The 27,252-nt window shown below is 45.5% G+C and overlaps 2 protein-coding genes across 3 annotated transcripts in view; one reads left to right on the forward strand and one right to left on the reverse strand.

The window, feature by feature from the left end:
* CHST13 (carbohydrate sulfotransferase 13) overlaps positions 1 to 6,658 on the reverse strand; it is a 37,257-nt gene extending 30,599 nt beyond the window's left edge. Inside the window, exon 1 of one of the 2 annotated variants that reach the window (XM_054587429.1) lies at positions 6,540 to 6,658. In XM_054587429.1, the coding sequence (XP_054443404.1) occupies positions 6,540 to 6,636 (97 nt within the window). In that variant the 5' untranslated portion in view covers positions 6,637 to 6,658. Of the gene's footprint in view, positions 1 to 4,110; positions 4,143 to 6,539 lie in introns of those variants that run through there. The other variant, XM_054587430.1, reaches the window with a different exon arrangement.
* A 4,930-nt stretch (positions 6,659 to 11,588) lies between these two features.
* Positions 11,589 to 27,252, forward strand: part of UROC1 (urocanate hydratase 1) — a 39,695-nt gene continuing 24,031 nt past the window's right edge. Inside the window, exons 1-8 of the mRNA XM_054587296.1 lie at positions 11,589 to 11,779; positions 20,537 to 20,667; positions 21,721 to 21,814; positions 22,645 to 22,704; positions 23,049 to 23,177; positions 23,315 to 23,376; positions 26,879 to 26,945; positions 27,036 to 27,179. Of these exons, the coding sequence (XP_054443271.1) occupies positions 11,654 to 11,779; positions 20,537 to 20,667; positions 21,721 to 21,814; positions 22,645 to 22,704; positions 23,049 to 23,177; positions 23,315 to 23,376; positions 26,879 to 26,945; positions 27,036 to 27,179 (813 nt within the window). The 5' untranslated portion in view covers positions 11,589 to 11,653. The remainder of the gene's footprint in view (positions 11,780 to 20,536; positions 20,668 to 21,720; positions 21,815 to 22,644; positions 22,705 to 23,048; positions 23,178 to 23,314; positions 23,377 to 26,878; positions 26,946 to 27,035; positions 27,180 to 27,252) is intronic.

A 27,252-nucleotide genomic window follows, 5' to 3' on the forward strand; every position in this document is an offset into this window, starting at 1 on the left:
TATGGGTTGCCTTTTTACTCTGTGGATAGTGTTTTTTGATGAAAAAATTTTTTAATTTTCATAAAGTCCAGTTTATCTATTTTTTCTTCTGTGGCTTTGATGTCATATCAAAGAAATCATTCCTAAACCCAGCATCCTAAGGCTTCTGTCCCATGTTATCATCTAAGAATATTATTATTTTAGGTTTTACATTTAGGACTTTGATCCATTTTGAGTTATTTTTTGTATATGATATTAGGTAAGGGTCCAACTTTATTATTTTGCATGTGGATATCCAGTTTTCCAGGCACCATTTGTTGAAAAGACTGTTCTTGGCACCTTTGTCGAAAATTACATATATGTGAATCTTTATTTCTGGTCTCTCTATTCTATTTCATTGGTGTGTATTTTTGTCTTTATACCAGTGTAATACTGTTTGTTTCACTGTAGCTTTGTAGTAATTTTTGAAATCAGGAAGCGTGAGTCCTCAAATTTTTTTCCTTTTCTTTTGGCTATTAGAGGTCCCTTGAGATTCCATACGAATATTAGGATGGGTTTTTCTATTTCTGCACAAAGTGTCATTGGGATTTTGATAGAGATTGCATCAAATATGTAGATCATTTTGGTAGTATTGATATTTAACAGTATTAAGTCTTCTAATCCATGAACATGGAGTGTGTTTCCATTTATGTCTTCTTTAATTTTTTTAAAGTTTTTTGTAGTTTTCCTCATATTGATCTTTTACATACTCAGTTATGTTTATTCCTAATTATTCTTTTTGATACTATTGTAAATGTAATTGTTTTTGTAATTTCCTCTTCAAATTGTTCATTGTTTGTATACAGAAATGCAAATGATTTTTCTGTGTTCATTTCTAGCCTCCTAATTTGGTGATCTCATTTATTAGTTCTCACAGTTTTTTTATTTTCTGGAATCCTTAGGGTTTTCAACATATAAGATTGTATTATTTGCAAACACAGAGCATTTTACTACTTCCTTCAAGTTTAGATGTCTTTTATTTCTTTTCCTTGCCTAGTCACTCTGACTAGAATATTGAATAGAAATGGTGAAAGTGGACATTGTTATCATGTTCCTGATATTAGAATACAAGATTTAGTCTTTTACCATTGGTTATGATGTTCACTGTGAGTTTTCCATATATGACTTTTATTATGTTGTGGTAGTTTCCTTCTATTCCTTATTTTTAAGTGTTTTTACCATAAAAGGGTATAGGATTTTGTCAAATGCTTTTTGGCATCAATTGAGATGATAATATGTTTTTTTCCCTTTATTCTGTTAATGCAGTGAGCTATAGTGATTGATTTTTCACATGGTGAATCCTCTTTGCAAGCATACAAGGAATAAATCCCACTTGGGCATGACATGTAATATTTTAAAAAATAATTTATTACTTTTCAATTATAATTGACGATAATATTATGTTGTTTTAAAAAAATTATTGAGATTGTATTGGTCAGTAGGGTCATATAGATTTCAAATGTATATTTTTATGATACATGATCTGCACATTTAATTGTATGCCTACCACCTGAAGTCAAATCATCTTCTGTCACCATTTATTTCGTCCCCTTTACCCTTTAAACACACCCCCCACTGCGTTCCCTCTGGAAACCACCATACTGTCATCTCTTTGTGTCTCTGAGTTTCAGTTTTATATCCTGCATGAGTGAAATCATATAGTTCTTAGCTTTTTCTGACTGACTTATTTCACTTAGCATAATATTTCCAAGGTGCATTCATGTTGTTGCAAATGGTGGTATTTCATCTTTCCTCATGGCTGAGTAGTATTCCATAGTATATATGTGCCATATCTTCTTTATCCAGTCCTCTATTGAAGGACACTTTCGTTGACTCCATGTCTTGGCCAGTGTAAATAATACTACAATGAACATAGGGGTGCATACATCATTGCAAATAAATGTTTTTGAGTTTTTTGGTAGGCGCCCAGAATAAGGATTGCTGAGTCATTATATTACTTTCAAGTGTGCAACAGTGTGATCAGACATTTATATAATTTATGAAGTGATCACCCCAATAAATCTAGTACTCACTAGTTACTACAATATTATTGACTAAATTCTTCATAGCTATTTCGTAACTACCAATTTGTACTTAATCCCTTCCCCTTTTTCACCCATACCCCCGCCTCACAGCTGATAACCATCAAAATGTCCTTTGTATTTATTAGTCTCTTTCAGTTTTCCTTGTTCATTTATTTTGTTTTTAGATTCCAGATATACATGAAGTCATCTGGAATTTTTCTTTCTTTGACTTATTTCATTCAGCACACTACCCTCTAGGTAAATTGTGTATATGTACCAGCATTTTTTGATCCAATCATCTACTTATGGACATTTAGGTTGCTTCCAACACTTGGCTATTGTAAATCGTGCTTCTATGAACATTGGGGTGCATAGGTTCTTCTGAATTGGTGTTTTGGGATTCTCAGGGTATAGTCCAGCAGGGGGAATCACTGGATCAAAAGGCAGTTCCATTTTCAGCTTTTTGAGGAAATTCCACACTGTTTTCCACAGTGGCTGCACCAGTCTGCATGCCCACCAACAGTGTACACAGCCTCGCCAGCACCTGTTGTTTGTGGATCTGTTTATGATGGCCATTCTGACCGGTGTGAGGTGGTACCTCATGCTGGTTTTGATCTGCATTTCTCTGATGGCTAGTGATGCTGAGCATCCTTTCAAATGCCTCTGGGCCCTCTGTATCTCCTCCTTGGAAAAGCATCTGCCCAGGTCCTTTGCCCATTTTTGGATTGGATCGTTTGCCTTCTTGGAGTGGAGTCGAGTGAGTTCTTTATATATCTTGGAGATCAAACCCCTATCTGATGTATCATTAGCGAATATATTTTCCCATACGGTTGGCTCCCTTTTCATTTTGCTGATGTTTTCTTTAGCCGTGCAGAAGCTTCTTATTTTGAGGAGGTCCCACTTGTTTATTCTTTCCTTTATGTCCCTTGCTTTAGGAGACATATCAGTGAAAAAATTGCTGCGTGGGATATCTGAGAGTTTCCTGCCAATGTGCTCCTCTACGACTTTTATCAGAATGGTTTTGAAATGGCTCAGACAGACAACTAAAAATGGGGAATGAGCTTCCAGTGGTCTGGGAGAGCCAGGAGCCCATGCCCATGGGGTCCAGGCCACTGATACCATGCAGCCCAGACTTGCAGATAGGCTGTGGTTCCAGCCCAGTGGGTCAGCGTGAGGATCAGTCCAACAACTGTGCAATGCCTGCTGCTGTGGGTCGTAAGCTCCTAGGATTGCAGCAGTCAGCAAAGAAGGCCAGGCTTTGGCCTGGTGAGGGGAACCAAGCCCATAAAATTCCAGGCGGGCACCATGTACTGAACTCTGATTTGTGTACATTGATGCTTTCTCCTATTGGGTAGAAACTCTTATTACCCCCACCTAACAGATTGGGAAACTGAGGATCAAAGAGGCAAAGAAACATACCTGAGGACTCCCAGCAAGTAAAGGCCAGAAACAGGACTTTACCCCAGGCAACAGCATATAGGCACTCCTAATGCAAGCCATGCTATTCTGACCCGCAAGCACCCACTCTGCCTTGCACATACCCATCCTTACAGCACCCATAGGCTGGTGGGTGAAACCCCACACAGAGAAACCAGACAAATTGTTCTTGCATGCTCACCCCCAAGGAAAAATTCAATCTCTCCTTGTAGGGATGAGGTGGAATTTGTTGAATGGGGGATTTGAAGCATCACCATTTTGGGGAAACAATAATCATCATCAAAGCAAAGATTACGACACATGGTTTCTGGTTAATAAGTTCTAGCTGGGCTAGTGTTGCAATATCAGACAGGCAGGAGTCCCAGGCCTTGCTGCTGGAGTCTGCCCTAACCCATTCAGTTTCCCTGGTAAGCTAGGCCTTCAGGGGTGACCTTTGTGCCTGTGGGTCAGGGACATTCACTTTGGTGATCAGGCTGAGCAAGAAAACATTCACAAGCCTTTTATAAGTAAAATGCAACTCTGCCTATTTTTGGTGGTGGGGAGAGAAATAGAGTCCTGCAGAGTAGAAAGCACAAGGATTTAGGATTTAGACTAGGATTTATCCTGGTCCCACACTTCCTAGCTAAGTTACCTTGAGCAAAGGACTTCATTTCTTCTGATCTAAGTTTTGTCCTCTACAAATGGGACTACCAATCCCCACTCTGGTGAGCCATCCATCTTGCCAGTCTGCCTTTTCTCACAGTACCCTCTGAAGGCCTGGAAGGTACCTCTGGGCTCTGGACACTCTGACGGTACCTGGGAATGGACAGCAGGATGATGAGCATCTATTGATTGGCCTTCCAGCAGCCTCTCCTTTTCCTTTTGCTAGCCTACCTATCTCCCTCCAGGAGCAAATCCACTTATACTCAGTCCATGTGGCTCTGGTAGGCTGCCCTTTTCCCATACTTGCTGGAATGGGTATGTGACAAGGTCTGACCATTCAGAGCATCCATCCCTTTCTGTCACAGCAACTATCTCAACAGTGGGCATCATGTGACCCAATGTAACCCAATGGGACACATCTTTGGGACTTTGGCTGAAATTGTTGGTAAGAGCCCTCTTTTTGGCTACGGGGACTGAGTGTAAAACCACTATAGAGAAAAGTCAAATTTAGAGCTGGAGACATGGTTTGAGACCCTGGATCCATCCATGCCTAAAGGCAACCACTTCTGGCTTAAATGGGTCTGAGCTGGGTTGTCCTCAGTGAGACACAGTCTTCTGGGTGTCTCCCAGTTTCTCATTCCTCTCTTGCCTGTGAGTAACCAGTGACCAGAACTGGGGAAGGAGTCAGGGTGTACAGACTAGTGCACTGTGGGAGCCCTAAGCAAGGCATTGAGGCTCCTGCAGGTGGCTCACTGCAAGGCAGGTCTGCTCAGGCCTCCCGCTGCCCCAGAAATGGCCCCTGACCTCTGCACAGAGAGCCTGCTGCTGAGACCTCAAGGGGCCCTGTTTGGCTCCTAAGCCAAGCCAATCTCAGTCCTCACCCTCCCTCCTCAGCTCTGGCACCTTGGCTCCCAGTACTCATTGGGCACTTCTGCATTTATTCTGCATAGGACCAAAATACTGGTATTTCATTATAAACATTAGAGGCCTATAGGGCCACAGTGCTGCACAACCGTGGCAATGCTGGGACCGTCATGGACCTTGTGCCTGGCCTGCAGCTGTCTGTCAGTATTGTCTCCAAGTGCTGTGGTGCCAGAGGGTTTAGGAGTGTGGAGAGGGAAGAGGAAGGAGATTGGGAGACAGGGCCAGGGTTCCCACCTATTAACACACATCACCCTTGAATTTCAGACAGGAAGCTCTGGACTATAAGAGAACAGCTATGGCCTGGAAGAATGGGAGGACAGCAATCCAGCCTGGAAGGGAGGCGGTAGGCTCACCGGGGAACAAGTCCTTTTCTCCCCCTCGACCTCCTTTCACACCCTTACTTCTACACCCCCAACCTTAAGTTTCTCTGGGAGTGGACAGAGGCCAGCAAGGCTCAAGAAAAACCACCATTACTTCCAACATCAGGAAAGATGCTCAAGCCCTGAGAAGCTAGGAAGGGGATGGAAGGTCAGAACAGGGTGAGATGGGGGTGGGGGTAGGCTGCAGCATTCCCCACAAGGCCCTGTAGACTAGCTAGCTGGTGGAGGATCTAATGTAGCAGCACAGTGGCGCTCCTTGGGTGTGCCTCAGGGGCAGATTATGCAGACTGGAGATGTAGATTTTAATATGAAAAACATAAACTCTATGAGGGCAGGGATATTATAAAATGTTTCCAGCCCTATCCAGAGGCCTGGCACCAGCAGGTGTCCAGCAAATACGTGGTCAACAATGTTACACAGCGCAGTTGAGAAGAGTAGAAGGAGACTGTACAGCCAGCAGGTTAGCCATCCACACCCATCCCTTCACTTCTCCCGCCTGCTCCTCCTTTGTGAAATGGATTTGTGAAAGCGTCAGAGGAGATGACGCCAGTGGAGTCTCAGCACATGCTCAGCTCGGAGCAGGTACTCAACACTGCGGAGTTTTGACTGGCTGACTCAGTTTCCTCTACCAGACCATGGGGTAGATGCAAAGAAGCCCCAAGTCCTTGTCAGTGTGAACTTCAGGGTGGAGCAGGGCGCTTCAGGCTGCAACACCAGTCGCACAGAGGGATCACCATGAGGTCGTAGGAACATCAAGCTCTCTCCCACGCGTGCATGGTTGACCCAGCGGGGGCTCCTTACGGTAAGGGTATGGGGCGAGGTAAAGGAAGCTGCCTTCCCAGTTGGGCCAAACGCAAACGCACTCCACCACCCATCACTGACCCAGGTCCCCACGCAGAGGTTGTGAGGATCGAAGGATCCCTGCTCCCGGGCTTTGTGAGACCAACTCCCGAGGGGTGCAAGACCTTGTGGGGAGCTGGGCACAGGCGGGGCATCTAAAGTCTTTGTGGGCTCACCCATCCCTATCCCCCAGCCCGGGAGCAGACTACAGGTGCCACTACCCTGTCGAGGGGTCTGGCCACCGGTGGGGAGGCCCACGACCCCTGGCACTCACCCAGGAGCAGGCTGCGGGTCGCGGCACCCAGAAGCAGGAGTGCAGCGCTCAGACATGCAGCCACCAGCACTAGCCGCCGCCAGCAGTGCCTGCCCATCCTGTGTCAGCGCGCAGCGCAGCAGTCCGGGTGTCCGGAGGGGCGGTGGCGCCGGCCCAAGAGCCTCCCCGCCCTCCAGGCGGCCCGTACCAAATCGCGCGGCGCAGGGGTGAGAGGGCCTTTTCGCGGGAGTCGCGAGGGTCTCAGGGGCAGCGGCGATGCGGCGCTACGCTCTGGAGACTGGAGAGGTGGGCGAGGGCGGATCGGCGGGCTTTGTCTAGTCTCCACCCTCCCACACACAATCAAGTAAGGCAGCCGTCCAGGGTGCGAACAATGAAGCCTAGGTGGAGGGAGCTCTGTCGTCCCTCTTTTAGCTGTACAGGCCAGGCACTGTAAAGGACTACCCCGGAGCCCCCATTCCCAGGATCAGACCTAAGTATGTCCTTTCCTTCCCCCCAAGGCCACCATGTAGCCTTGTTTTCCACAGGTGTCTCCAGGTCTTGCCTGGATTCTGGCTCTTACAGGTCCCAACCAGACTTGGGAAGGAGAGGTTCACGTCTCAGTTCATGTCTCCCGTGGGCAACAGGACTGTTGTGCCTCACTTGGTCATTCACAACTGCTCCTGACTCCCGGTGAGCACTCAGAACTCCTCAGAGCTGAGGGCTCCTGTGTGTCAGAAGATGAGAGTAAAGTCCAGCTCTGGAAAGGCTAGCCATCCAGCTAGCCTTGTGGGGTGAGGAGACCAGGACTGACCCCAGGGTCTTGCTGCCCAGAGGGCAGGCTAACATGGGACAGGAAGCTGCAGCTGGTGCTATGTGCACATATATGTCCATGTGCACTTGAGCCAAAACTTAGCCATGTGAGTGTGTGGGAAAGATTGCTTCAGTAAAATCCAGTTTTTAAACAGCTCTTGAAAAATCTGGTAATTCCAAACCCTGCTGGGTCTGTGTGAGATGAGGAAAATAGCCTAATAACCTCTCTGTTATTACCCCAGTTCCCTGTACAGTGGGATAGTACTAGGACACATCTCGCGGTCTTGTAAGGACTAAATGAGATATAGGACATATTTGGAACAACATCTGGCACTCAGTGAGTGCCTTCTAAGTACTCTATCTTAGGGATTATTAACTTTTATAGTTACTGCCTGTTTCTGACAAGTTACAGTGGTGATATAAAAATTCCTTCCTATTACCTTTATTTAAGTTTTAAAGGTCTATTTAAGGAAGTTCGTCAAGTAAATAGTAGGGTTTTTTGTTTGTTTGTTTGTTTTTTCTGGCTTAAAGATATGGCACCAAACGGTGATGATAGGTCTCAAATCTCAGAGGGATGGGAAATCCAGCTCTCAAATAAATACAGAAGTTCTTTATTATGGCTTTCCAGGGGACTTGGACAGAGAGAGCCTTGGGGAGTGTCTAACTCCTCCAGGGCTGCTACTACTCTGGTCCCAGGACCCAGGGATTCCAGATCATCCGCACCCTCTGCAGGCCCCCAGTCTAATCTACAACCGCATTCCTGAGCCTCCCCCTAGACAGGCATTACCTGTAAGAAGTCCCAGACCCTGGGGTCCTTAGACCAAGAGTCTTGGCTTCCTGGGCTGCCACCTGGTGGCCAAAGTTCAGAACAACATCTCAGCCCATCCTTGTCCAGAAAATTCCTTGGAACGCCTTGGTCGAGCCTTAGTCTTGGGTCTTAAGGTAGGAGGGTGAATATGCCCTGCCAGAAACCCAGGGCCTAAGTAGCTTACCTAAGAAAAAGCCCTCTGCAGCCTCTGCCCTCTCACAGGGGCTCATATGTATTCACTCATTCATTCATTCATCAGATATTGAATACCCACTCTGCTAAGGCTCCAGGGTCGAGAACAAGGCAGGTACACTCTCTTGTAGCTCTTCAGGTACCTCTCTTGCCTTGGGCAGAGAGGATATATGGGAGAGGGCATAGAAAATAAGAATAAATATATAAAATTATGACAGGTGGTAAATGGTACTGTGAAGGAAATAAAAGCAGAATAAAAGAATGGGAAGTGTGTATGTTGCACACACCAGCGTGGTAGTGTCAGGCTTCAGGGACGTGACACTGAGCAGAGATGTGAATCAGGCAAGGAGGACCATGCAGACATGGGGGCAGCAACGAGGAGCTTTCCAGGCAGAGCAATGGCCTTTGTGGGGGCCCTAAGGCAGAGATCCACTGCTGTTGCTAAGTAACAAACTGCCCTAAAATTTAGCAGCTTAAAACAACCTTTTCACATTTAGCTCACAGTTTTGTGGGTCAGGAATTGGAAAGGGGATTAGTTGGGTGCTTCCCACTAGGGGTCTCATCCTGCTGCAGATGAAGGGCAGTTGGGACTGGGCTGGCCTGCACTGGCTTTCCTTGAGGACGCCCTTTCACACTGGAGCTCAGTGGTCAGTTATCTGAGTAGCCTGGGGTCCTGGGCACTGGGGGTTGGCCTGCCTGCCTTTCTTTAATCCTTCCTTATTTATTGGTTTTACAGGTTTATTTGGTTTATCCAAGGCTCAAACTTTAAAAACAGCAGGTTTTTTTAATTGAGGTCATATTCACATAACAAAATTAATAATTTTGAAATGTACATTTCTGTGTTATTTAACACATTGACAATGTTGAAAATACCAAAGAGTTTTACAGTGAAAATCTTCCCTCCTCATCTCTCTCCAGTTCCTGTGTATCCCTCAGAGATAAATATATATACAGTTTTTTTCTTTCCTGTACATTTTGTACTACAGGCACTTCTCTTGCTTGCTTTTTTGATAGTGGCAACAATTAGAAAATAACAATACCTTACTCTTATCTGGTACTTGTTCTGTGCCAGTCACTATTCTGATCTTCACATATATTATCTCATTTAATCCTCAGATGCATACCATGAGGTAGGAACTGTTCTTGCTTTCAGTTTGCAAATGAGGAAACCAATGCAGATAGGCTAAGTAACTTACCTATGGACACACAAGTGAGTGAATGGTATAGCCAGGGTTTGAACCTACCAGTTGGCCAGAGTTACCATCTGTAAGATCCTCATTCTTTTAAATGGCTTGTACAATTTTTAAAAAAATTAAACTCTTCATTTTGGAATACTTACAGATTAACATGCAATTATAAGAAATAATACAGAGATCCCATGTGCACTGTTTCCCCAGTGATAACATCTTAAGACTGTATAGTACGGTATCACAGCCAAGACAGTGGCATTGATACATTCCATTCACCTTATTCAATACAAAGTCTAAAATTTTTTTTTCATTGGTTGCAAACATTTAAAAGTCAGGAGATTTCACAAGAACTGTTAGATTGTTGGCTTCTCTTGAGCCATCAGATGAAAATGCCGCCCCAGAAGCAAGTCCTGAGGGGAAGTTTAAGTACAGCTAATTTGTTGAAGGCTGTTTACTCAATAGGTTGGGCCAGGAAGGGAAAGTCACCAGCCAAGGGTGTGGTACTGGGAGTGGAGAGACTCAGCCCAGTCCTACTGGGAGACTGGAGACAGTACAGAACACTCCCCAGACTTACCACCCACCCACTTACACACCCGGGGGAGAGCCAAGGGAACTGGGATATTTATCCACTTACCCCCTTTTTCCCTGTCACTGACTGCGGCCTACTCCCTCAGCAGCTGGGGAAGGGTTGTTTTTTCTCTAGCCCTTCAAGCCCAACTCTGAGATAGATAAGCAGGCCCTAAATCACCAAAAGCATCCCTCCAACAGAGAGATGCAAGTGCTGGCCACTGGCAGTCAAGATGTGTACAACGCATGCCACAAGGGGTGGGGTGAAGAGCAGCCAAGAACTGCTGAGAACATCAGCAGTGCCTGGCACAGGAAGGTGCTCTGTCAATCATATTTTAAAGACAGAGTGAATGGATGAATGCTGGGAAGCAAACAAGAGCGTATTTCTGCTTGCTTGCCCTTCAGAGCAGCCTCTTTGATGGTGAGGACCCCAACAACCACAGGCTCACTGTGCCAGCCAGAGTAGGAGAGGCCTAGAGAAGGGCTGCAGCCAGATCTGAGATGCAAGGGTTTAAATCCTAGCTCTACTCATTACTAGCTGTGTGGCCTTGGACAAATCCTACCACCTCTCTAGATTGCAGTTTCCACATCCATAAAATGGGACAGTGAAGCCCACAGGCCATGGGAGGGCAAAGTAAACTGGCTCACGTGGTGTGCTCAGAAGTGTGAGTACTTGGAAGGTGTTAGCTGATCTTTTCACCTTCTGGTGCAGGCCCTGAGCTGGGTGCTTACATAACCAATTCGTACCTCCCGCGGCTTGGGTTGTTAATTACCACCCATTTGTTTAGATTGGGACTAGTCCCAAGGCCACAGGACTGGTCAGGAGCTGAGCTAAGTTCACACCCAGGTGCGCTGCTTCCCAGGACCAACGAGATTCGAATAAACTCATATCCTGGCTATGTGAATGAGACCGGGCCTTACTTTCCTGTCCACAGCACAGCACTAAGGAGGAGCACTTTCTCCCAGAGTCATTAATGGGATTGGGGATGAGAGCCATCTTCAGAGCTTTGGAAAGGGATGAGACAGCGTGCACTGGAATGGAAGCCAAGGAGGGTACACCTGCTGCTGGGTGGGCCACTGCCAGATTTGTCACCCCTCCACACACACACACAAACAGGTGGCAGGGAGAAGGGGTATAAGAGGCACTGCCTGTTTTATATACACATTCTCTCTCTGTGCCAGGTTCAGTATCATATGTCTCCCTATCATCAAGACTCAAACCCCAAAATTGTCTCCCTGGTATGACACCCATTAGAGCCCCACTAGCCCCCAAAGTCATATCCTAAAATCACAACCCTCTCAAGCCCCACTACAGGACGAATGAACCTGTACCTAGCCATCTCCCCTGTATGAAGCCTGCCTCTCCCTAGAACACTGACCCTCTCCCCTCTAATCAGCCTAGCGGCCAGTGACCCTATGACCTACACATGGCTTCTACAGGCCCTGGGACCAATGAGGGGCTGGAGGAGGTGGCTTGGGCTGGAGCTTCCCTCCCAGCTAGACCTTGATTGCCCAGTCTCTCTCTGACTTCTCCACTGAGCCAGCCTCTTCCTTGGTCTCAGACAGACATGTCTAGCCTCCAGGCGCTGTGCTCTGGCCTGCCCCTGCGTCCCCTCCCAGAGAACCAGGGACGCTGGGCTGGGGTGCCCCATGCCCCTATCAGGACCCCTGGCCTCAACCCTGCAGAGGAGCAGGTAAGAAGCTAAGCCCTATTCCTCCTGTGACCCTTTACCCTCTGGGTGGTTCTTGGTGGGTATTCCCTATTTCCTACTCTCTCTGAAGGAGCTGAGGCCCGAGGTCTCCCAGAGCTCCCAGTGGGGTGGGGGTATCCCAGTGGGATAGGGGACTCCATGTGTGTCAGACTCCATAACATCCCATATTCCTCGCTCTCTCCCCAATGGTCACCCTTGGGTGTGGGATTATGGTCCCCATTTACAAGGACCTTGAGGCTCAAGGTCACCCAGCTAATAAGTGGTGGTGCCGTGACTGCCTCCATTCCAAGGAGGACTGGAGCCAGTGTGAAGTGCCCCAAACACACAACAACAAAATATGTACCTTCCTGAGCCAGACACGCATGTAACTTTGAAGTTTTACCCTGTAGTAGGTCAGCTCTTGTTTTCATTTATGGGGAAGTTACTGGTGAGAGCTGGCTGGGAGGCCAGGCACCCCTACTTGATCTCCCACAGTCCCTCCAGCCAGCACTTCAGGCAAGTCACTGACTGGGAATCCCACTTGTCTCCTCTGTAAGCTGGGGAGGAAAATAATTACACCACAGGGTAGTAAAGGAAACCAGATCAAATAAAGTACATGGTTATATAAATAATTTTCCCCTATGTCTTCTTTACTCAAAATTACTCAGGAATTTCAGGAACAGTAGATTGAAAGTAGAAAATCCTAAGCACAAAGATTAAGAGAGAAATCCTACCACCACACCCTGAATGAAGACTGCTACCCTTAGGGGAACTGCCCTCTCCACTTTCTTCTGAGTGCCTCCCACAAAGGGGGAAACGGGGCACTGGGGGGCACTGGGGAATGGTAGTAGCCAGGGCTGGTGGGCACTGGAGGTGGGGTGTTGCAGGTGGGGCTGAGAGGAGCAGGCCTTGGGGAAACAAGGGGCAGGGAACTTTGCCCCTCCCACCCCCCATCTGTCATCACCGTTGCTTGGTCTATCTGGCCCAGCTCAGCTATGTGAAAGCAAAGGTTCATGTTTTCTCCTACTCAGTTGCCTCCCTGCTGGCTGCCAGTGCCTTGACCTTTGACTAAGAGGGACTGAAGGACTCCACCACCTGCACATCTCAGATGACACTTTTATGGTTTTATGCTAGTAATAAGCTTCCATGGTGTCTTGCGCTGAGAGGAGGACACCAGGGAGCCAGAGGAGCAGGAGCTACCTTAGCTTTGCCTGAATGTTGCCATCTGCTTGAAGGTCATGAAGCCCTTGAGTAGGGGTGACTTGCTGGTCTGGGGAGTTTGAGCTTTCGAAGGGGCTAAATCTGTCTGTGTGTCAGCCTTCAGATGGTGCCTGTGAAGTATTAAGAAATATATGTGCATTTATATCTGCCTCCCTATCCCTATCCTGCTAATATTTGGGTTTAGATCCCAGTTTCTGACACAGAGTTCCTAAATTAGTTGGAATTTCCCAGGTGATAGGAGTTAGAAGCATCTTTTGTTCTAAGGATGCCGCTGTAGGTAGGCTCCTGGATGAGCGCTGGTGACCAGAAAGACCAGGCCATGATTAGAAAAGTTTGGAACTTTCGGTCTTACCCCACATAGTTCAGAGAGAGGAGAGGGACTGGAGAATGAATTAATAATTTTAATCATAACTATGTGCTGAAGCCTCAATAAAAATCTCTTATCTGGGGAGTGAGGGGGGATGGTTTGGAGAGGATGCTGAAGCTCTGCAACCCTTCCCCAGACCTTGACCTCTGTGTGTTTTCATCTGGTTTTTCATCTGTGTCCTTTATCATATTCCTTTTCTTAATATAATAAACCAATAAACATAGTGTTTCTCTGAGTTCTGTGAATCGCTCCTAGCAAATTACCCAACTCTTGGAAGGGGTCTTGGGAACCCCGATTTATGGCTGGTTGGTCAAATGTTAGGTGACAACCTGGACTTGCAATAAACATCTGAAGTGTGTGTGGGAAGGGACAGTCATGTGGGCTTGAACCCTTAACCCTGTGGAGTCTGGACTGACTCCACGTAGACATTGTCAGAATTGAGCTGAAATGTAGGACACCCAGCTGGTGTCAGAGACAGTCAGTGTGGGAAAAATTTGCACATCTGGTCACAGAAGGTTCTATGTGAGAACAGTTTCTCTTATAGAGGAACAACACAAGAATGTTTTCCTAGGCAGTTTCCAAACCCAATAACAGCTTCATCAGCAGCTCACTATATACTTTTCTTTTGGCTTGTTTTCTATATTTTTATTTAAACTTGTTTCTTTGACTTTTAATATAAAATTTAAAGGTAGTTTTATGAGAGAAACAAGTTAAATATGAAAGTGTAAGTTTCCCACTTCACCTCCCCAAGTCACAATTTGTTTTTGGTTGTTGTTGTTGTTGTTGATGTGTGTGTGTGTGTGTGTGTGTGTGTGTGTGTGTGTGTGTGTATCCTTTTAGGTACATTTTATGTGTGAACCCTTGAAAATATAAGTGGAAGCATTTTATGTATGTTAGGAGTTTTTTTGAGATTGTTCATTATTGGTGTATTTAAAGTTGCCCCATTCTTTTAACTGACTCATAGTATTTCATTTGGATGAACTAAAATGTGTTTCACTCTTTGTTCTTCTATAAGTAGATTTCTCTGCTTAATATAGAGTATGCTCTATGTATAACATCTTAGCCATTGTATTCTCAGCATGAGCACAGTACAACTACAGTGCAGAGAAAATTTAGTCATATACTATGGCCAGTTTCTGTATTAAAAATGGCTTCAGCATCCTCCCCCCGCCATATGCAATTTCTCTTACTGACCTTTTCCCCAAATTATGCCTATCTAAAGGGGCTCTGCTGGGCTTCAGATAGCAGATCTGAAGACCTCCCACATGTATCCAGGTTCCTATCACTACTAACACACTATCTTGAGTTTCTTGAGTGTAGGGCTCTTTGGGGCTCATTTCAGGCCTTCAGTGACACCAGAAATTGTTTGTTTGTTGAATGTGTGGACAAGAGTATATGCTAAATACCCAAACAAACATCCTACAAGAGTTAAGCAGGCAGGAGAAACACGGCTGGGCTTCTTGGAGGAGGCAGTCGTAGCAACATAGACAAGATCCTTAGGCTGGAAAATCTGAGAAGGTCTTTTAGAGACAATGGGAGGCAGTGAGTGAAGATGGAAAGGCCGACCTTTCCAGAGTATATTAGGACTGGATGAGGCCCCTTGTAAATCTGAACCGAATGCAGAGATTAGAGAGCCAAGCCCAGCCTGATTATAGAGGACCCAGAATGCCAAGAGTAGTGTGGACTTTATCAGGTGAGTAATGGGGACCCTATGAAGGTTTCTGTACCCTCCCAGAGAATGTAGAGGTTTCTACAGAGTTGCTAGAGGAGGCAGATGGGCTGGAGGGAACAATTGGCAGCACAGAGGGCCTTGAGAATGTGAGATGATTATTCTGATAGCTGGGGCTCACATGGCATGTATATGTGCCAGACACTGTTCTCGGCATGTCAGTTCAGTTGGTCCCCAAGACAACCCTATGAGATGTGTGCTATCATCACACTGATTTTTCAGAGAGGCATTGGAAGCTCAGAGAGGGGACATGTGCATGTGCTGTATAGCAGATGCTCTGGTGCAGACTGCAGCCTGGAGAGGAGGCGCATAGAAGCAGCAGCCCATGGAGAGGCTTTATGCCCTGAGCTGGAAAAGCTTGAGCCACAGTTTGGACCCAGGAAGTCTGGCCCGCGTTTGGGCCAGAGTTGGTTGAGGGTCCAAATGCGGCTGGGTTAGAAGGGTGCAGGGATGGGGGTGATTCAAACAAGGTTGAGCCAATTGGATCATGGCTATCATTTTGGCAGAATTTGTAAGTAAAAAACTTCCAAGCAGGTGAGGTTTGCCCCATAGGATCACTGCTAGGTTAGATGAAAAAAGTAACGCATAGGTCAAACAGAGTTATAGGCTGTTATCCTTATAGGTGGTCAGCTGTCCCGCAAGAAAGATTTGGTCTAGGCAAAAGTAGCATTACGTCCAAGACAGGATTATGTCTCTGTCTTCTTAGATTCCTAGGGCTGTTGTAACCAATCACTGCAAACATAGTGGCTTAAGATAAAACAAATCTTTTGTAACTCTGAGTGTAAGAAATCTGAAAGGGTTTCAGTGGGCTAAAAATGAGAAATATTAGTGCAAATACACTGATACTGGAATCATATTTGTTTTTTTCCTCTTTTATTGAGTATCATGACTCTCATTTTGGGGGCACAAATGTGACATAGATTGTCCTGGTATATGTTTACATGTTTCAAAAGTTCAAAGTATACTCTTAGTACCATTACACATATTATAAAATATCAAGTTAAAAAAATAAATGCAGCATGGCTGTGTTCAACTGGAGGCTCTAAGGGAAATCTGTTTCCTTGCTTGAGCTTCTAGAGCACCCAGACCATCTGGACTTCTGTGTTTCTTGGCTCATGACCTCTTTCTCCATCCTCATAGCCAGCAGCACAGCGAATTGAAATCTGTATTTCTGACTCTGCCCCCGTGCTTGCTTCTTATAATAACTCTTATGATTACATTGGGGCCAGTGTATAATGCAGGAGGCTTTACCATCTCCGAAGCATTAAATTAGTCTTATTTGTAAAGTCTCATTTGCCAGGTAATATAACATGTTCACAGGTTCCAAGGGTTAGGATGTGGACATTATTCTGCATACCACAGAATCCTCTGTGCCCAGAATCCTCTGATCTAATGGCTGAACACAAGACCTTTTATGAATTAGTTTTACAGAGTTGCTAGAGGTGGGCAGGTGGGCTGGAGGGAGTAACTGGCAGTGCAGAGGGCCTTGAGTATGCAAGATGATCATTCTGATAGCTGGGGCTCACACAGCATGTATATGTGCCAGACACTGTTCTAGACATGTCAGTTCAGTTGGTTCCCCAAGACAACCTATGCCCAGAACCCTCTGATCTAATGGCTGAACACAAGACCTTTTATGAATTAGTTCTCTGCCCCTAAGAGTACAGGTCACTGAGCTTATTAGGCAAGTTGGGGAGTTCAGGGTGTCTAGAATCTTCTGTCCAATTTATGTGTTTTGAATACATCTGGTTTTGTTAATGAGAACACACTTGTCCCATGTATTACACATTAATGGGCCCCAATCTCACCAGTGGAAATTCATCTCTGCTAATCTATGTGCTGCATAGCATACCCTCTGGTGTAGACTGAGATGGGGAGAGCTGAAGAACTTACTGTAGCACTGTGTGATTAGTATGTCAGCTGACCACCGAGTGTGTGAATTCCCAAGCAGGGCTCCTACTGGCTCTCCACTATGGCACTTGATATTAAACCGAAGACCTGCAATAAGGAAGTTGCAAAGGTGAAGATGGGCAGGAAGCAAGAAATCCTCCCCCAGTTCTGACTTTGTTTTTTAAAGAACAGGTGGGTAGATGCCTGGCACTGTATGCTGGGTAGAGCACATTATCTCTACCAATCCTTTCACCTATGCAGCTGCACAGGCCGTGCTAACAGATGAGGGAACTGGGACAGGGGTGACTTGCCCAAGTCCACACAGCTAGTAGTTAGCAGGGCCAGGACCAGACTCAACTGTGCCTACTGCCCTGTGCTCATAAGGAAATGACTGACCCCATCACTCCACCCAGCCTGTCCTTGCTAAGCCTCCTTCCCTACTGAGGTTTCCAGGATCCATGGGAACCTGAGCTACCCCCAAGGCCAGTCTAGGCCTATTGCAGGACTGTGGGTAACTCACATAACCTGTCTGAGCACCATTTTTCATTTTAATGCTGAGAACTATCATCTACCAGAAACTTGGAGTATTGAATCCAGACCAGCAAACAGAGCTACTGCTTTTTTATTTTTTCATTCAAAAAATAATTATCACATGCCAGTTATGTAACTCTAGACATGGTGAATAAAGTTATCGAACAAAAATGAAATAGAGGACAACTTTCCTGAACTACAGACATTGTACTTTCCTAAGTACAAACATGAAATTGCAGATAAAAAGACATAGTTTATCCTTGAAAGAAAAAAAAACTTGATGTAGAATAGTTGACATTAAGAAATATCTAGGCCAAATTACATAATAATGAAAAATTGAATGGTAATAAAATGGAAATCTTATACAAGGAAAAAATAGGCAAATAGCTTTTGTGCTGCATTTATGATTCGGGAAATTGACAGAATTCTCTTTACATTTATGGCACACATGCATGAACACTTCATTTTAGAACAGATAGAATTTCATTGTCTTTAAATACATTTTATAGAATGGCTGAGTCATTTCTATCAACTGACACAATTTAAAAATCATTAAATTTGACAGGAACATTTGTTGTGTTTTTGAGCTACCTGATTATTGGAACAAAATTTTGCAAAAGCATTTGACAGTTAAACCTGCTTTCTTCTCTTGCACCTTGGTAAAATATCAAGTTTAGCCCCAGTAATGAAGCCTACATTTATTTCTGTGAGAACAGTGAATACAATGGTTTCAGACTGCAGCTGCCACCTCTTAGCAGGTTGTGAAGTCAATCACGGGGGTTGCAACCAATATTCATTAGAAAATTAAATAAAAGAAGTTAGACTAGGATAGAATATATTAGGACCCTTGTAGTAAGGTTAAGTGTTGTGTGGAGCGTGTGTGCATGGGGGGGGTGTGTGTGTGTGTAATTTATATTACTTTTCAAGCTTTTTTCTTAATGTTCACTTTCTCTGGCAAGCTCTGATTAGAAGACATGTGCCAGTACAAAAAATAAAACCAAATAAAAAAGTAACCTTTGTGCTGAGGTGTAAAACTCACAGAAAGTAGCCCAAACACCATGTGCGCAGGTGAGAGAATGAGCTCTGACTTTGAGGGGTGACCACTGTCCTAACTTTTCATAGCGTATCTTAGCCACACCTGCTCTTGAACTTTGTGTCCAAGGATAAGTACATTATGCAGTACATTTTCTGTGTCTCTTCTTCACTCAACATGAAGGTGGCAGAGTCATCCCAACTGCTAGATTGTATCATCCTCCTTACTGCCCACTGTGGTCCTGAGAGTGGGGTCCCCAGACCAGCAGTATCATCATCCGGAACCTTGTCAGAAATGCAGATGGAGGCTTGGGGGGTGGGCCCAGCACTCTGAGTGATTGTGATGTCTGCTGGCCTTGAGAGACTCCTGTAGGTGCACATTCTTAGCCACTGTTTAGGAGAAACTCATATTTCTGATCATTTTTTTCCCCAGGAAAGAAGGGTTTTGTGTGCTTTTATTCCACATGAAAATTAAATGAGGGAATGGCTCTACAAACCTTCAAGTTTCCGAAATAGCTTGAACTGGCATTTTCTCCCTTGCCTGCTCTGGCCCTCTGTTCCCTCCTGAATTGTCCCCTTCTTTCTCTCCCTCCCACCCCACCTACCCCTGAGGCCCCAGTGACACTCCTGTCATTCATTCCCCAGGGCACATCTTAGCCCACTGTGTTTGATGTCTGGGCACACTGGACATACTGTCCTTTCTTCCCTAGACCTCTTTCGTTGGCCTCCAGAGCATCTGTGCTCCTGGCTGGGTTCCCAGCTCCAGATCTTCCTAGCTGGTACGTTTGCTCCTGCCCAAAAGTTGGTGTCCTTAGGCCCATTCCTAGGCCCTTGTTTCTTCTCCTGTTACCTCCTGCCTTCTAGTGTCAAAGCCACCTCTCTTTTTCAAGTCCATACCACCTCTCCCCTCAGTAGACATGCTTTCAATGAATGAGTGAATAAATTTACCACATCCACATCCTCATCTCCCTTCGCCCACAAAGTGGTTTGTTTTCCATGGCCATTGGATGAATAAATCGCTTCAATGTCTGTCTAGACACCAGGCTGTCACCCTAGTAACCTCCCCCACTTTGCCTGTCTCTACCCTCAGGCTCCAGTCTGGGTGTCAGAAGGAAGAGAGCTATGAAAGAGTCTGCCAGGACTCTGGCCCTCCTTGATCTTAACAAGACAAATTATAAGCAAGGAAGGAAACAAACAAATCACAGAGTTTTTGTGATAAAAACAAAAAAAAAAAAGCTCCAGAAGGAAACAAAGTTGGGAAGAGAGGCTGGGAGTTAAGAAGGCGATGTCAGGCAGACCTCTGAGGAGTGGGCAACCGGACTGAAATTAGAATGAAGGGAGGTACCTTCCAAGAGTAGGCAGATTGGGGAAGGGAGTTTAGGCAGAGGGAATGTAAGTGCAAAGATCTTGAGGTAGGACCAGGAACATCAGGAATATATGGAGAAGAGTGATAACATTGGGGTGGCATGGGAGTTTGGACTGCTTTCCCTAGTTGGATAATGAGCCCTTAGAAGGTTTGTTCTGTCTCTGGCTTTAGGCTCCATCCTGGGCCTCCCAGATCTGGCAGCATCTCAGTCCCAGAGCTGCAGGTGTAGCCTAAGGTTACTTGCTAAAGTGGGCAGTGGTGGCGAGTGTTTCTCTGCACTTGTACAAGGGGCCTAAGAACTCCTGCTTATAGGTCTATTCTCACTCCTCTTGATTCTGCATCTCCCATGTAGCCACAAGCCTCAGGGCAAGACCCATTCTGGTCCTTGCCTAGAGTTAAGCAGCCTGGTCCTCAGTGAGAAAGTCTTCTTGGGAAGGCTCCATCCAGGAGATGTCGCTGTAAGTGGGCCCAGGGTAAAAACTAAGCAGTCTCTGGGTGGAACCATAGGTTTCTGAGTAAAGCAAGGGCAAATCCAAGTGGGGAAGGATGGCCTATGATGGAAGCCACAAGATGCTTGGCCCTGAGCTCCTGCCACTGCTGCCCTTCACTGCTCTCCTTCTGCAGCTGGCACTGAGGAATGCCCTGCGCTACTTCCCCCCGGATGTGCAGGAGCTGCTGGCCCCTGAGTTTGCGCAGGAGCTGCGGCTATATGGGCACATCTATATGTACCGGTTCTGTCCCCGCATTGAAATGAGGTGAGTACTGGTAGGCCCAGCTTCAAGGAGGCCCAGAGTGGGAAGGGAGGGAAGTAGGATGGATCATGATGGAGGTCAGGAACCCCACAGTGAGCAGGGAAGGGGAAATTAAGCCTGTCCACACTAGGAAGCCCATGGATGTGGCATGCTGAGTCGTCCTTCACGTAGATAGAGGTAGTGGGCAGTGTTATCATCTTGTGGGAGTCTGCAATCTAGAGCTGGCTGAAGCCCAAAAGACTGACCAGAAGATGGAATGATCCTTATCAGATGGGTCTCTCTGGCTCACTGTCCTGGGCCCTGTGCAATTTTGAAGCCAAACTGTATGCAAAATCCCTTTCTAAACCCCATGTTTTGTTGTCTTGCCAGAGGGCAAGGAGAGGTTTAGAGGATGCTCTGCCAGTGTCTTCAGATAGCTCAGGCTTCCCATCAAGGTTCAGACACTGAATTGTGATTGATACTGGAGGCCTTGTGAAACTGTGGATGGCTGGGCCTCACCCCACATTGCACAGTCAGCAGTTCTAGAATGGGGAGGAAGGATCTGCCTTTCACAGTTCCCAGATGCTGCTGCCCCATCCAGATACTGCACGGAGTATCCTTGTTCTTGGATATGCCAAAAGCCCAGACTTGTCTGGGATGAGGAATGGCCTGAACCCTGTAAAGCAGGAACCACATCTCCTCATTCGTATTGGGGCCTGCTGCCCTGAACTTGCTATAGAATTGGAGCCCAGGAGCACTGGTAGTGTGAAGGAAAGAATAAACTGCACCCAAAGTAGATATTTCTGGAAAGTAGACATTAGTTTTGTTTCAAAGTCAGCATTCTCTCAGTTGGAGCCTGCTGAGGTGGGAGGAAGGGTGGCGTGGGGTGGAGCAGGGACCAAACTCCCCGTACCTGGAAGGGTGGGGGGCACAAAGCACAAGGAAAGCACCAGAGCCAATTGGCTTTGATTCCTGCTGGGAGCTCCCAAGTGACTTATGCAGCAGGATGTTGGGTCTCACTGTTCACACCTGTGTGCCCTCCCATCGTCATACTTAGCAGCTGGATTCCCCTTGCAGGGCCTACCCAATGAAGCAGTACCCCTGCCGGACAAAAGCCGCAGCAGCCATCATGCACATGATCATGAACAACCTGGATCCTGCCGTGGCCCAGGTAATGGCTAGGGAAACTGAAGCACAGGGACCAGGGCTGTCCAATAGAATTATAATGTGAGACACACATGTAATGTGTTTAAGCTTTTTATTTAGAAATAATGATAGATTCCCAGTAACTATAGCACAGCACCAACATCAGGACATCAATATTGGTATGGTAGAAACACATGTAAATTTAATTTTTCTAATAGCCACATGAAAAATTAAAAAAGATTTCATACTGTATTTTGTTTATCCCGATATATCTGAAATATTATCATTTTAACATGTAATCAATAAAAAATTATTGAGCTATTTTAAAATTTTTCTAAGTCTAAATCTGGAATGTGTTTTATATTTAGAGCATGTCAGACAAACCACGATTCAAGTGCTCAATAGCCATGAGTGGATGGCCACATGTGCCTGTCATGGGCCTCCTTGAGAGCCAATCTGTACATCAGATCCCATGTTTGAGAAAGGATAGGCTTCGCGAGGTGAATCTCTTAAGTATTATACTTGAGGGTGATATGGTCCTAGAATTTGACCACCCTGCCTAGTGGTGAGAGCTTCCTCAGTTCTGGCCTTGGCCCTAAAACCAGATCACAAATGTATCTCTGACATTGACCCCAGGCTGAGTTCTCAAAGTGACCCCACACCTAGCGCTGTCCCTTACCCCAAGCTGAATCCTTACCCCAGTCACAGGTGGGCCACACCCCTCTGGCTTCTCCCCTTGTCTCCACCACTCCTTCTCAAAGGACCCTTGGCCACCTGGCCCCATAGAGCCCAGTGCACAGGTGGGCACCCTCCCTTCCCAGGCTGCCATCACAAATGACACTTTGTCTTTTTCAGTTTCCCCAGGAGCTTGTGACCTATGGTGGAAACGGACAGGTGTTTAGCAACTGGGCTCAGGTAAGCTGGCCTATGAGGCCTAGCCCCAATGTCAGGCCTTCTCCACAACCATGTCCTCTAGCCTGGAAGGAGTTTACAAATTCAGGGCTTAGGACTCAGGTCTCTGCCTACCTGATGCCTGAGATCACAGCACTGGACCCAAGTTGAGAATGTGGAAGGTTTTATGGGCAGGAGTGGCCTAATTCGAGGGACTAGGAGCCACTAGAGTATAACGAAGTCCTGGAGGGACAGGGCGCTGAGCAGGACCACTGAGGTCTGGGGAGCTCTTGGAGCCTGGAGGTGCCTTGGGGCCCCCTGTGGGTTCCCCACTTACGGAGACCTCCATGTTTTGCTTTCCCCTGCAGTTCTGGCTGACGATGTCTTACTTGTCGCAGATGACAGAGGAGCAGACACTGGTCATGTACAGTGGACACCCTTTGGGCCTCTTCCCAAGCAGCCCTGGCGCCCCGAGGCTGGTCATTACCAATGGGATGGTGGGTCCTGGGGCAGCTGGGCGCAGTGTTGGCCCAGGGGCAGTGGGGAAAACCAGATGTCCCTGACACCTGCCTACCCATCATTTCCAAGGGCCCTGTGCTGCCCTTAGCCCTGGACTCGCGTCCATCTTTTCCAGGTCATTCCCAACTACTCTTCTAGAACAGAGTATGAGAAGCTCTTTGCCATGGGGGTTACAATGTAAGTCTCTTTCAGTTTACATCATATCATTCCAGTAAATACCATATATTTCCACTTTTACTATAAAACAATGTAGCGATATTAAATAGAATTTTAAAAAATGCAATCACAGCACTCTAGCAATTTCATATTTACATATTTCCTAGCAGTTTTTATGAATGTCTACAATTTTTATATACTTATAAGCAAGTTGACATACAATTTGAATCCTGCTTTTTTCTAACATTTTATTATGAACAATTTCAAACATACAGAAAATTGAAAGAATTAACAATAAACACCAAAACTTCTGTGATTAATGTACTATTAAACTCACTTTATCCATGTCTTTCTGTCTCTCCCTTTATCCATCCATCTGTCCAATTGGGTTTTGATGCATTTCAAAGTAAACTGTAAATATTATGGTCTGGAATTCAATATTTGTCTATAGCTTTTTCTTTTGAAGTGAGATTTACACATAATGAAAGCCATACATCTTACATGTACCATTCAATGAGTTCTAACAAATGCATGCCTATGAGCAACTCAAACCCCATAAAGATGTAGAGTACTGCCGTTTCATTTGTTATAAAATTAATGCATGCTCTGCGTTGAAAACTTCCCTCAGACATTATAAAAGGTAGCTACAATATAAAGGAAATCCTTCTTCAGCCCTAGACTCCCCAGTTCACAGTTTCCCCTGTGTCCTTTCAAACAAATTTCTTACGTGTGTGGCTACAAATATAGACAATTAGGTGATATGATGCCTCTGCACTTGCTTTCCCCCTTTGAAAGTATAGCTTGGACATTGTTCCATTTCAGGAAACATGGGTCTAATTTATTCCTGTTTTACTTGCAGTATTCAAATGCACCATAATTCATTTAGCTCACTTGCCTCCTGATTTGGTTTGTTTGCAGTTCTTTGGGATTATAAAGAATGCTACAGTGACTATCCTCATATGTACATCTTCGTGTATCTCTGGGAGTGATAATGACCATGTAAAATATAATCAAGTTTGTAATACTGGGACCCAATCAACCAGGCCTCAGACTAATACTTTATAATATAATGGTCACTACCATTTGTTGTCCTAGGATTTATAGGTTTAATCCTCTACAGAATCCTCTGACATAGATATTCTTATTACCCAATTTTGTGGAGGAAGAAACTGAGGATCAGAAACCCAGTTACTTCTTTTGTTAGTCATTAGTAGTCACGGTTGCTCTTATTATTACTACGAGGCCTAAAGACCTCTGCTGTACCAATGGAAGCAGCCACGGAGTCAGAAGGATGAGATCCACTCCTGGCTCCCCTGTCTCTTGTGACCTCCAGTGAGTCACTGTGCTTCTGTTTCATAGATACAGGATGGAAGTTTAAAGAGGGTGGAGCTACAAAGTCAGACCTGCCTGGTTTACCTGCCTGTTGAATGCTGGTTGTTGGCCCCAGGTGCTGTGGGCACTTAACTAAAGAAAAGATGCAACTCACTAGTGGAGACAGGAAAAGGTTTAAATATACTGTATTAAAAAACCCTGAGAACTACTAACTAAAGCAAAGCCTTTTCACTCTTGTGCTGACAAAAATAAAACAAAAATAATACTCACTGCTGGGGAAGATGTAAGAAAACAGGCAATCACAGATTGTGGGTGGGGTCTAGTTTAGTACAGGAGGCTGGAGGTAGCTGAGAGGGCTACATCTAGGGACTGGGGTAAAGAAGCTTTGACCCCACAATTTTACTTACAAGAGTTATCTTGGGAGTAGCATGCAGCAGATCACTTAAGCACAAAGCATCGAGCCAGCTTGCTATGTGTCCTAGTATAACCTTGGAACTTGGATCCTGTCTGTAAAGAGGGTATAGTAATGAGTGCGAAATTAATTAAATGATAAAGGTGACACCCTTAGCACACGGCACAAAGGGGACCCTTGGGCATTCTGCTTGAATGGATGCAGGACCACTAAGGAGCACACCCATGCTGGGGGTAAGGAACCCATGCTACCCTGGGGATGGGGTGGATTCTGATGGTTTCACCTGTCTCCTTGGATGGATGTTTATCATATTAGCACTATTCTCTTATGTTGTATAATATTCATATGGCCTTTCAAGGTAAGGGTACTATATCCCCATTTTTTGAAAGAGGAAACAGAGGTTCCGTGGTCCAGTGCTTTGCCTAAATTATAGAATAAGCTTGGTATTTACACACAGATCTGTGAGAATCAGGATCCGCTCCTGATCCAGAAGAGAGAAGGGGAAATTGCTGGGCAACAAAAATCCAATAGAAAAGAGATACAGACTTAAAATTTACAAGGGAGAAAAGTAAATGGTAGTAAGACTTTGAGACCTTCTTTACCTCGAGAAGAGTACAATCAAGGCAACAGCAAAATGTTGTCATTTCCCCATTACATTGCCAGCAATTCAAATGTTAGATAATTAACAAGGGATGCAAACAGGCATGGTCATGCATTGTTGGTGACAGTCACTTTGGAACCTGACAATATCTGTTAATATTTTAAATGTTTGCACCTGAAGATTTTGCACTCCTGCTTCCTGGTTTCTACCCAGGGAGGAAGATAGGAGGTGGCTCACTGCAGCATTGTTCCTGTGGCGAAATTGTAGCAATCCCTTATCAATTGATGATCAATAAGGGAGAGAACATTCTGTAGCTTCTGATACTGCATACTTGGAGCCACCAGAGGAGTGAGCAGGATCTGTGAGTGCTGATGTGGAAAGAACCCCATAGTCCTTGTGTGTAAGAGAAAAACTATAGCTATAGAAACAACACCTACAGAATGAGGCCATTTATGTAACTAATACTGATAATAATAACTCCTCATGCAAAATAGCACTCTAAATGGGTTCATCAAAGTCTAACATACAGCACAGTGTGCAAATCTGGAGTGTGCATGTTTGCATCAGCACCTCTTGCTGGAGACCAAGCCCCATCCCTCCCTCCCACAGCTCCCAGCCCTCCTTGCATCAGATGAAGTTTTCAGATGAAGGTCACTAAATGAATGGAATCCTGCAGAATGTATTCTTTCACGGCTGGCTCTGATGCTAGGCCCATCACACACAGGAGGGCCATATTCTTTCTTTTTTCAGTATAGAGTTCCATTGTGTTCATATACTGCAGTTCATTCCTCCTGGTGATGGGCATTTCATCTATTTAAAGGTTTGGCCATTGCAAATCAAATTGCTATGAACAATTGTGTGAATGTTTTTGTATTGGCATAGGCATGGAAAGTGGAAGTGCTGGGGTCATGTTCAACTTTTGTCAATATGGCTAAATATTCTCCAGTGTGATTTTACCAATAACATTACAGTTTTTAAGAGAATGAAATCTGTTTATTAGAGACTTCAGAGGCCAGAGGAGACCAAAAATGGGGGACTGTAACCTTTTCTGAAATATTTTCTTTTTTTTAAAGGAGAATGTATTAATGCATGTGGGGGTAATTAAAAATGAATTTTAAACCACCAAAAGTGGGGGGCTGGCCCTGGGCTCACCCCTTGCTTGCTTTCCCTGTGGTCAGGTATGGCCAGATGACAGCAGGCAGTTATTGCTACATCGGTCCCCAGGGAATCGTCCATGGCACAGTGGTAAGAGACGGGGGTTATCCTTGGCGTCAGGGGATGGGAGGTGAACCATGCCCAAAGTGGACACTGAGTTCCCAACTCCTCTCCCTGCAGCTCACCTTGTTGAATGCTGGTCGTCGGTACCTGGGTATCAATGACCTTGCTGGGAAAGTCTTTGTCACCTCTGGACTGGGCGGAATGAGTGGGGCCCAGGCCAAAGCCTCAGTCATCGTGGGATGCATTGGTGTAATAGCAGAGGTGAACATGCTGGGAGCACTGAGTCCTCGTCCTTGTCCACCTCCATCCTTCCTCATTCAAGAATCACTCACAT

The sequence above is a fragment of the Pteronotus mesoamericanus genome, unplaced genomic scaffold, assembly GCF_021234165.1.
Source record: "Pteronotus mesoamericanus isolate MK-2021 breed Mesoamerican mustached bat unplaced genomic scaffold, CSHL_Meso_final scaffold_118, whole genome shotgun sequence".
In the NCBI taxonomy this organism is placed as follows: Eukaryota; Metazoa; Chordata; class Mammalia; order Chiroptera; family Mormoopidae; genus Pteronotus; species Pteronotus mesoamericanus.